The sequence below is a fragment of the Nylanderia fulva genome, unplaced genomic scaffold (assembly GCF_048542155.1).
Source record: "Nylanderia fulva isolate GAGA-0341 unplaced genomic scaffold, ASM4854215v1 Scaffold27, whole genome shotgun sequence".
Lineage (NCBI taxonomy): Eukaryota > Metazoa > Arthropoda > Insecta > Hymenoptera > Formicidae > Nylanderia > Nylanderia fulva.
Genome location: NW_028190336.1, coordinates 430,676 through 442,284, shown reverse-complemented (window position 1 = coordinate 442,284; position 11,609 = coordinate 430,676). Strand labels below are relative to the sequence as shown.

General features: G+C 33.1%; 1 protein-coding gene across 1 annotated transcript in view; it reads right to left on the bottom strand.

Moving 5' to 3' along the window:
* Positions 1 to 924: 924 nt before the first annotated feature.
* shot (dystonin-like protein short stop) overlaps positions 925 to 11,609 on the bottom strand; it is a 79,044-nt gene continuing 68,359 nt past the window's right edge. The window contains 9 exon segments of the mRNA XM_029303622.2: positions 925 to 3,935; positions 4,128 to 4,187; positions 4,613 to 4,723; positions 5,167 to 5,229; positions 5,765 to 5,948; positions 6,031 to 6,162; positions 6,254 to 6,410; positions 9,244 to 9,395; positions 11,107 to 11,169. Of these exon segments, the coding sequence (XP_029159455.2) occupies positions 3,773 to 3,935; positions 4,128 to 4,187; positions 4,613 to 4,723; positions 5,167 to 5,229; positions 5,765 to 5,948; positions 6,031 to 6,162; positions 6,254 to 6,410; positions 9,244 to 9,395; positions 11,107 to 11,169 (1,085 nt within the window). The 3' untranslated portion in view covers positions 925 to 3,772.

Below are 11,609 nucleotides of genomic sequence, written 5' to 3'. Positions count from 1 at the left end.
TGATTTCTGTCATAAAAGATTAATGGAGTTTAAGTTATATTATTTTTGTTAAATATCAATCCTTTTATTATAAAATGGCGCGCTTATATTGTTCTAGTGTCTAAAAAATCACAGACGAAATCGAAAATCGTTAAATATATATTTTAAAATTGTTTTATATATATTATTCTATGTGATTTACAAAGGAGGAACATAAATATAAAAAAGAAATTAAAAAATGAAACATTTTCAAAATTATGGACAACTTTCGAAGATTAGGAAAAGCAGGAGAATATATTTAGGTAGCATATAATTGTATAACTCTTTAAGAGTAATATTCAAAAAACTCATTTATTAATCATTTATAAATCTTCTTTTGCTGTTTATACACACACTTTATACTAGTTTATATTTATGCAAGATCCAAAAAAATATTTTGTATTTATTACATTAAATTTTTTTCACGCGTTTCTCGTATTAACATTATTTAATATTTCCCTTGTTAGCTTAGTACATTCCGCTTAGATTATAGCCAATCCAATTATTTCTTACGTTCATGATTTAATCGTAGATGTAGCGGCTTCAGTATGTATAGTAATATTATATTTCATATTCTGGATATATCAAGGATTAAATGTTTACTAAAGCTATATCTAAAGAAGAATGGCCAGGTCTCTGAGCCATAACGATAGATAAAATGACTACATGCAAGTGGTCTGTTATTTTTAACCATTATACTCTTTTAAACTTAAATTACTTACATCTTTAAATATTTTATTCTGTTATCAAAAAATTCCAAAGCCTATGGCACATCTTGTAACAATGTGCAATAATTATTACATTGAAATATATCACCGCGATTGCTATATCGTATCTTTTTACCAAAAATCTAAAGCTAATTAAAAGATCGAAGGAGGAAGGATGTAGGAGAACACACACACAATGTAGAACTGTATGATAAACACTATTTTGATACTTTACACATTTTTTGACAGTGATTTCTCTTTTACACGTATAACCGACATCCGTATATTCCGTATCTCTTTCCAACAGCATTCAGCAAAAAACACATTTATACCGATTACAATAGTCAATAATACAATAGAGGAACATTTTTACACACTTTAAAAATGTAGATCGAGTGTTGTAGAAACTGCACGAAATTCGTTTAGACATAGAAATGTATCTTCGTATAAATTACATGTCTGCAAATTGTGCATGGACAGGAACACCGCAAGGAGATACTTGGTAAGCCTTATTAGCGAAGCATGCACAAAGCTGTCGTCTCTTCCATCAGATCCTCCCGAAATGTATCTGCTTGATATATTATACATTGCATCTGCCAGTTAACATTAAAGGATCAGAGTTGGCACGTAATCCTTGTTTTGGGAAAACCCTATCCGTTTTCGTAAAATTCGCTACGTAGCCAAGTAGCAATGCTTGATGTAGGCATCGACATGTAATTAACGATTCAGGATTCGTATCCTGACGATAACGCGATCCGCGGCTTGAATTAGAAAATACGAACTTGAAAAAAATATGCGCGCACGCATTAAATTATTATATATACATTTTTACATGAGGTCCAACATTCGCTTAGGAAATGAGAAACAGAAAAGAAACGGGTCGAGAGTCCCATCATTGAAATATGTCATGTGTGTGCGTGTACCTGTTATATATTTTTTGTCGCTGCATTATTATTATTGTTATTATTATTATTAACTTGTTGATACAGCACTTCTCAGTATGTGAAAAAAAAAAAACAAAAATCGTACCTTGAATTGTTAATAACATTAATCGCATTTACATAATATTTATAAGAGGCAGCGAGTTATATTAATCGCATCTAAAAATATACATGTAAAAAAATGGAAATGTCTTTTTTCAGAGTTTCGCTTTTTTTACCCGTCACCTAACAGGCCACTTCACGCAACGGAATATATTTTACTTAACTATTCACACAATTTTCTTTTTTAGTATTTTAACGATGTTAGGTATGTTCTTTCGAACTCTTAAATCTCTCGCGTTAATCGATTATAATTATTAATAATAATTATTGTATACAGTTGTATAATTAAATTACATAAGTATATATAATTAAATTATATAATTATATATGCAATTATAATTAATAATTGTTTATCAATTATTATTAATCATTAATAAATCGATTCGCAAACGTGTAACAAAAGCGAATCGTAAGTTAATCCTGGAACGGATGCATATATATATATATGTATATATATGTGACTTTGTCACTTAATACGTTTTTATTTAACATATGTCATTAAAATTTATCATTTAAATAATCTTTTATAATGTAGTATTATTATTTCGATTATTGTAATATTACAATGCTCGAAAAACAAGCATAGACATAAAATATAAATACAATTTCAAGTTAATTTGGCATAGATATAAAATATAAAAGAATTATTTAAAAGAATATTTAGACACACATATATAGAAACTATTATAAAAGTGCATTTTTTAATGCATTTTAAATCCGACCGCTCGAGGATTAAACTTATGCGTAATCATAAATTAGATTTGATTACTGTCATAGTTTTCTTACAAAACCATGAAATATTCCGTTTCGCAAGAACACAAACGTGTAAAAAATATTTCTCAATACATTAATCTTATAAACAAGATTTTCACTCAAATAAATTATCATTCAATATTCATGGTTTGTGAAATTATGTTTTCTCTATTGTCGCATATATAATATAAAAAAACAAAAAATATATATTTAATTTGAATCTAACAAAAATATTCGACTGATCAAACATTTACGATTCCATTTGCGAAACGGATAACAAAAATAAATGTCAAATTATAATCTATGTATCAGAATCTAAAACCGCATACACAATTTATTTTGTTTTTAACAAATGCGCATTAGATGTTACTTATTCGTCGTATAATATTAATACAAATATAAGTCAAGCAAAAATATTAAATAAATTAATGTCTTCAAGTATACAATTTGCCCAATATCAGAAGTCAAAAATCTCATTGGGAGAACCCCTCGATGGTTTTACACGACATATAAAACACGCAAAGGTATGCGTGCGACAAATGAGCAAACTATGCTAAATTATAAAAGTAGTTACAGGTAACTAATTATACTTGAAAAACACAATAAGCGTAATTATAATACATATATAGTATATCGCTGATTTCTTTTTTTTTTACGTTAAAATCTTTTCAGTATAGTATTGTCCTTATCGAGAAAGCTGGCGAAGATATTATTGTATCTTGCCTAAATATTTTCAATTATAAAGCATTACCCTGCACTTTCGGTAATACCAAGATTTAGGTATAACAATAATTTATGTCACTGTGGATTATTATAATCTAAATATAACGCTTTAAGCACTCTTCTCTATATAACGCGGGCACAAAATAAATATATTTCCCCAACTGTTTGCAATCCCCCTTACCCCCTAAGAGAGTATCGAATACTCATTGGTATAATTTATATAATTTTAATGGCATTCAGTACTTAGTGAAAATTCAACGAAATGTAAAGATCATATCGTATAATTTCTATATTCCTCATTTGCCTATGTGAAATTTTGATCAAGTTAATTTGGCATTCGTATATTACACACTCACTATCCTCTCTCATCTTACACAATAACTATTCGTATGTTCCCTGTAATACCATGCGGCCATTTTTTAATTTGCGACGGGGACATTTTTATATTTATATATAATTTTCTCGCTCAGGCATACAATATATATAATACGCAATTTTTTCATAAGCTACATGTATCCGTTAATAAGCTTATAATCGGAACGGCGCGCGTTGTTCGATCGGCGTGGGTTTTCCCTTTCGTGTACTCGGGGTCGTCCCCGACACGGATGTGTCGGAAGCTCCGGAGGGTTTCCTCGATAATTTCGAAGACGGTGGTAGCGGCGTGCTGGATCCACTGGACGGCGTGCGTACCCTGTAACAAATTATCACGTAAGAAAGTGCATAAGGAATGCGCATCCAAATGTGTTATACCTTTCAACTGTTGAAATTGCTCGAATGCAAATCTATCGAGATATACCTTTTTCTTTAGGCAAAAAACCTCTAGGCGAACGAGTCAAAGAGAAGACAAATGACAAAAATTGTGAATGAATATTAATTCTTTTACCTAGTTTGTTTAATGGCTGTTGGTATGTTAGTTGCTGAATTTGTACACACAGAGCTGCTCCTAACATTGTGAAAAAAAATATTGTTAGTCGACAAATATAAAACGATCACAATCATACACAAGTATTCCACAAAACTCATAATAATTGAAAGTGATAGCAACATCTAAATAACAATATTTCATAAATTTTGGCTGCATTCTCGACACAATGAACGAAACAAAAAGTCGCCAATATTATTATTAGATGAAGCAAGCTATTTTTGTCAAATGACTTAAATTATGCAATGTATTATGTGAATGTCATAATCAGATATTAATGATAGATAGACATATTAGATATCAAAATAATGGTATCAATTGCGAGAAGAAACCCAAAACACACAAAAGACGAAAACAAAATATTCGCAAGAAGAACAAGAAACAAAACGAGTGTAAGAAGAAACGGAAAACGGGTTACACATGTAAAAGCGCAAATTCAGCCATACCCAGTGGAATCAGTAGAAATCGTAGAATGGTTGCTTTGAGTCGACATATTGCTGGTGGTCGACTGAGGAGATTTTATATCCACTCCCACATACACAGGTATCCTAGAGCGGCTAAGGCATTACGAGCAATCGAAACGTCATTTTATTGCACAAACTGTATATATTGCATATAAGTACATGACAAAGGAATCTCTCTTTACGAAAATTAAACGAGCAAAGAAAGAGAAATGAAGAAACAGAAACAAAGATACAGTAATGAAGATATAAAAATGAAGAAACAGAATGGAAAAGATATACAAGATCAAGAACTGAAATAAAACAATAGAACAAGTTTAAATGTATCACCGTCACCACGTCTTTTATGTAGAAAGCCTATACCCTATACCGTAAAAACACCTTGCAGCATTCCAATATGTGCTTTGCATTTTGTTTTTGTTACAATTTTCATAAATGCGAAATAAAGTAGAATGACAGACAGAACGCAAAGTGCAAAGCGAAAGCCGCTTTCCCGAGTAAGTTTTATTAAAAATTGTCAATTCATTAATTTGCTTTACCTGATAGGTGTTCCGACACCAGTCAGGGTTGGAATGCTTGAAGCTCTATGGATTGAGCCAAACCTAAAAAACGTTGTTAACCAGATCCGTTAAATTGATGATTATTAAATTATTATATCGATTGATTAGTCGTATAAATGTTTTGCTGTTAACATGAGATGTGTAATAAGATTCGATCAATTAATATGTAAATGCCACCGCGTTGCAAATCCTTGAATTAGGAAATTTTTCTTCAGCTTCTAGTACTTTGACGGTATTCATTTTACGTGGTATGTATCAAATGTATACAGTAGAAACATAATGAAAAGTTAAAAAAAACAAGAGAAACAAAACAAAACTAAAACAAAGAAGAATTCATTCAGTAATAAATAACTCGATTACTTAGGGAAAAAATAACATATCAAACATTCCTCGAACCATCGCAATCAGTTTTTGATGTAAGATGAGATAATACTAGGTGCTCGATTATTGTTAATCTAATGCAAACGTTATAATAATCGGTTATGTATGTTTTTACTTTAAGGCACACACTGATGCGAGTTAGTTCGTGATCTGTTTTAAATTGTATGTCGATGAGAAATAAGTTTGGACTACAAACCTGGAAGGCACCCCGCTGGCGGGACTAATCAATCCTGTCGGGGTACGGGGTCGGGAGCTTGAACCGTTCATCGGGGTCGTAAGTTTCCTACCGGATATACTGTTATGTCTACTGGACGTCGGTGTATTGCTGGAGCCACCCACAACGGTTCTTCGCGGAATGCGACTCGGAGTGCCCGAATCATCTGCGCAACATTTAAAAATGTACTTAAAATGTGGCGAAAAAATAAAAATAAAAAAATATAAAAAGCTGAGTTTGATTCATACCATCCAGCGACTGCGTTGATCCATATCGACTGGGTGGCTTGCTTCCTTGTCTCGATGCGGGTCGACTACTAGGTCTGCTAGCAGGTCGGGAGGCAGGTCTTGAGGCTGGCCTGCTAGATGGACGGCTACCACCTACAGACAATATTAATTGTAGATGTTATATAGATTTTTAGCAGCAACATTGTTTTCAGATTTTCTCAAAGAATTTAGAATGATAGTTTACCGGGCGTCACAGTGGATCTATAAGGCGTGCTGGATTTCCTAGATATTTTGAAGGAACTTTCGTTGTCGCTAAGGCTGTCCGGGGTGCCGGCACTCAAGGATGAGCGCGAGGCTCGTGTTTGACCCATAGGTACGCTGCGAGCACTGCGTTCTCTCACCTAAATGATAAAAAAATTTGATAAATTTTACATGTAAACGTAAGCAGAGAAGCAAAAAAGCCATCGTGATTCATGTTTAATCAACAGAATCAGATGTAGGGTTTTGTGTTACGCGTTCTCTGCCGCCATAAACAAAATTATTAAATTATCCACACCGTAAAAATATATTTGTTGTAATGCAAATTGCATGTCACTTGTAATATGATAAAATAATCTAACAAAAATTTATTAAAAAGCTACTGAAAAAAGAAGAAAAATATTTCTAATCTTCTTAAAATACAATGGCACTTAACTTTTCTGAATTATTTAATAAACATAAAATTAAATAATATAGTGAAAATATTTGTATAAATGAATTACTATTAAATTCTCTTGATATTTTTACGGTAATACAAGGTGATGCTTCCTCTAATATTTACTACAAAAATCTACAGCAAAACGTGAAAAGAAAAAACTACTATAAATATATTACAAATATATAAATACATTATAAATAAAAATTGATTGATTGAAAATACGTAAATAAATTAATTTTTACATCGATAAATGTGTCCAAAAGTTTAACAAGCAATACCAATTTGTACATAATGGTCAACTGGTAAAAATCTGCCGATTTGCAGTCCTTTACGCTTTTGTCGAAGTGCTGTGATTGTAAAAATAATAGAGATTGAATAATATGAAAATAAAAATAAAACCGCTACCATGTTTGCCAGAGTGGAGCAAAGCTATACTGTCATGCAAACTTACCAGAAGAAGTTGGGAGAGATACAGTAGCTTATGATGATTCGAGGTATCTCCAATCAATGCCACTACGCACGCAGTAATACGACATTCGTTATGCAAATTCAATGTTCATTAAATCAACTACGTCCCCGATGCGTGTCCGTTTCGTCGCATTAAATAAACGCGTTTTATTCCAGCAAATTTGTTTCCGAAATTTTTAGTTGCTTAAAAAAAATTCGTGTAAAAAAAATTGTCAATAATAATTACCAAAATTCTGAATAATGCATCCAAGAATAGAATTTTTTCAAAAAATTGCACCAATTTATCGTTTAAAAATTTGTATTACATCAAATAAAAATCAGCTAAAGAGAAGTCTCTTCATGCTTATACAATAAGATATAATAGATTGTATCGAATCATTCTCTATCAAGGGGCAAAGGGGTGGGAATTAGAGGCGTCCAAATAATTCTGACAATAAAAATCAGATATATTCGACGATCAAACTAAAGAAAAAAAATCGATTTGATACAAAGTGATAGTAAGTGGTGAATGATGCGACAAGGTGTTGCATTCCACAGAATTTGGCGCAACATGTGCTATACGAATCTCTTTAATCGAAGTGATACGAGATCGCGAAATATATCTATCAGACACGTAAGAGATCCTCCTCATCATGCGTTCCTTACGAGAGAAATGGATGAGTACGAGGCAGAAATAAAATGACATGACATTTATGTGATAATAAACTGAAAATTATAAAACTTATAAATTATAAAACTTTTTATTTCCAAGCCTCCTATCCATTTTCCTTTATGTATTACTTGTTCTAACGTGACACGATGTTCCGACATGCATTTATCACATTATAAATTGCATCGCAATTAAAGAAGCATTCGTGATAGATTATAAATAACATTCATAATCTCTGACGATTGCTTATTCAACGCGATCTTCGTGATATATAGAGAGAAGAATATATAGAGCAGAGAGGACACAAGCAAGACACAATGACAGTCTACGGAAACATGTCAAAGTGTCGCGACCATACTGGAAACCCAAACTCAAGTGTGTCAATGTACAACAACGTCACACGAAACGGCAATAGAAAATTGAGAAAATTTCGTTATTTACCCAATGATAAGAGGGGGCGTGCATGTGAAGGGGATACGAGCACGGGAGGTCCTCCTTTTGCCTCAAATTCTCAAATATCGGCATCAGCTGGCTCATAAACTCCTCCGCTACACCACAAACGAAAATCTTTAGAATCCTCATGCAATCGCAGCAATCTCTCTTTATCGCACTTTTAAACCTCTCACTCCAATGAGCGAAAAATATTCCTGAAACGAACAGCTACCACATCTCCACGCTAAAATGATACGTAATTCGTTCCTTCCCTTGATCGCAACATCGACCATTTGGATTACAAATCGTATATAAAAAAAATTTCACAAATTAATATAATTACTTTCATAGGTTTCCTTAAATTTTCGTAAGGATTGGTGATTGGTATAGAACTTGGGATGTGTCCTTTCGTCATTACAAAGCAACGGGAAAGGATTTCAGGAGAAGATAGGCAAAACATTTACGAAATCGCGTCTCCTGAGGTTGGGCGAAAAATTCAAGACGCAGACATAACGATTTGATGTCCGGTCTTTAATCGATACAGTCGAATCGTTTTCGCAAGATCGACCGATATGATGAAACTAAACAAGCATTATTTCTTTCTGACTGCATCTACATGTTCGAACAACGTAATTGTCTAAAAAACTGCCATGCTCATGCGAAAATCAAACGTCTAGGTTGACAAATTGAAGAAAACGTCGTCGTATACTTACGTAGATTTTCGATGATGACGAACATCGACAAGAGCTGTCCAGGTAAAAGTTATATATACGTGCAACTCAATTTTTCTACTCTTCTAGCCAAAGAGTCCAATCCTCTAATCTACTGATTCGGTGTGAAAATTTTAAGAGAGAGAGAGAGAGAGAGTATTCAACAGTTTGTACAAATTAACGGCAGAGAAATAAAGAAAAAATCGGTGAAAAAATGAGTACTATACGTGCCTCGTCGCATATCAAGCCCTAGCTCGACTGTAACTCGCTTTCCTTACCTTGGTGATCGGTCCAGCATTGGTGGAAGATATCGGAGTACGCTGCAGCGTCGAAGTCGGACTCGGTTTGGATCGGAAGGCCGTCATGGTTTGGCTAACACCATCCGCCAGAATGAATTGCTCCCGCAGCTCGATATTCGTTCTTCCCTTGGCTACAGTGTGTTGCGTGCACGCAGTTAGGGAAGAGGCGTTGGGGGATGCGGGGTATATGAGAAAAGGTGCCAGAGAGAGATTTTTGAAATTTGCACAAAAAACCCGGAGACAGAGAGTTAGAGAGAAAGAGCGAAATGATGACATCGAGATGACATAACGAACGCGAAAACGAGATGAAAAAAAAAGGAAAAAAAATGAGTAAATATCGGAACGACAACATCCGGAACGAGAGTTGTGAATTGTATGAAGCGGAAGGTGTGACGATATTTTTTTTTACAGATTCACAATATCAAAGGCATGCGCGTTATCAATGAATAGCGGTAATAATGGACAGGGAAAAAGTAAAAGGCGAAAACAATGTATCACGATATGCGTGCATGTTTTGAGTACGTGTATGTTCAAGTGGCGTATCCAGGTTTGTATGTATGTTCAAAGTGTCATGGAAAAAAAAAGAAAAGAACAGCGTATTTAGAATATATGATCGAAAAAAAAGTTCTAATTTATAGTAAAATCGAGATCATTTCACACAAGCTTATTAATAAATATACATAGTTGTTCAAGACAAAGTTTTGCGTTATTATGGTTATCACGGAAAAAAGGTTTACGATACAGAAGTCACTATCTAAATATTCTGCTACTGAGACTCAACTTCATAACACTTATTTCAATGTTTAAGATATTTATATAAAATGTACGACTTGCGAAAATTATCTTTTTATATAATTTATTATATTTTTTCTTTATAATAAAAATGTAATGAGTCACGTCGCTTATTATTGTACATTTTATAATATATATCTCAGAAATTAATTTACGCATCATACTTGTAACCATGCCAAAAGAAACCAATGTATCCTCGAATGTAACATTTTAATGATAAATTAAATAGAAAAAAAGAACGAGAAGTTTCAAGTATATTCACATATAAATTTTCCTTCTCTTTCAGTAAATTTCAAAAATTTAGAAAATTTAATTTAAAAAAATATAATAAAAACATTAAACATGCATTGGTTATCTTGTAGCAAAGACATGAAAATTTCTACAGAGGGGCTACGAGAATAAATCTTTGCAAATAAATATATAAAACAGTCACATTGAATATATTACAAGATTGTGCGAGGATAAAGAAAAAAAAATAAATTGGATAAATCTAATTCAACCAACCACCCAAATCAAGAAATTGCAAAGGTATAGAACGCGGAGGAAAGAAAAAACGAAACAATTGCGGGATAACTACGTTCATAAAAAATTCTGCATCACTAAACATAGACTCTTTTCGCAACATTGACATTCGATTCTTCATCGAAGTGGCGAAACGATTGACATTACGCAGCGCAATAACTATAGCTCTTGTATTTCACTTCTGTACCAAATCTATTATATTTACCTTACCCGGAAAAGTAGCCAATCGTTCAATCATATGATACAAACGTATACAAACGCATATAGAGACATACTCAAACAAAAAGATGGCACTTGGGAAAATTAGTCCGGAGTAAGCGAATAACACGTCATGCGTCATACGTAGGGATGTTACCTTCATGGCCTATACTCTATACTAATTATAAGTACAATACCAGAAAATCGCAGGGTGTCTTCGTAAAAATAGCGCGCATAGAGTTCCGAATGAGACTTTTTAATCATCGAACAAGTGAGTTATTCTTCCGTATAGACCACGAAGGAATTATGTGCACGTAAAACAATTCTCACCGAGCGGACACCAACCCTCATGTTGTTCCGGTTTGTTAGGATCCGGTATTGGCATTAGAAAAACTTAACGAGTTAATCACGATTCGAGAGACAGAGTCGATTAGAAAGCGGCGGGATGTACAGCCATGCAATCATTCGTCGCGGTTTTCGTCAGAATTTTTTTTTATAATTCGCGAAACGCATTCGAAAAACAAATTCGTAAAACAAGAGTCATACAGAAATAAAATAAATGGAAATATTTGTCGTAGAGTTGGATTTACAGGATGTAAGAAGGAACGGAACGGATATAAGGAATAGTAGTTGTGTTAGTACATAGTCAACAAGATATTAGATTATATATCTACTATAATATTACCCTTTACCTCACTCTATACTCTATCCATAAAACAATATCTACAATACCAGAAAAGATTCTCTGACGGAAAATTAGTGATTATCTTGATATACCGGATAATTAACGACGTACAACGAAATTAAAGAGATAGAATAAAAGAAACGATAAG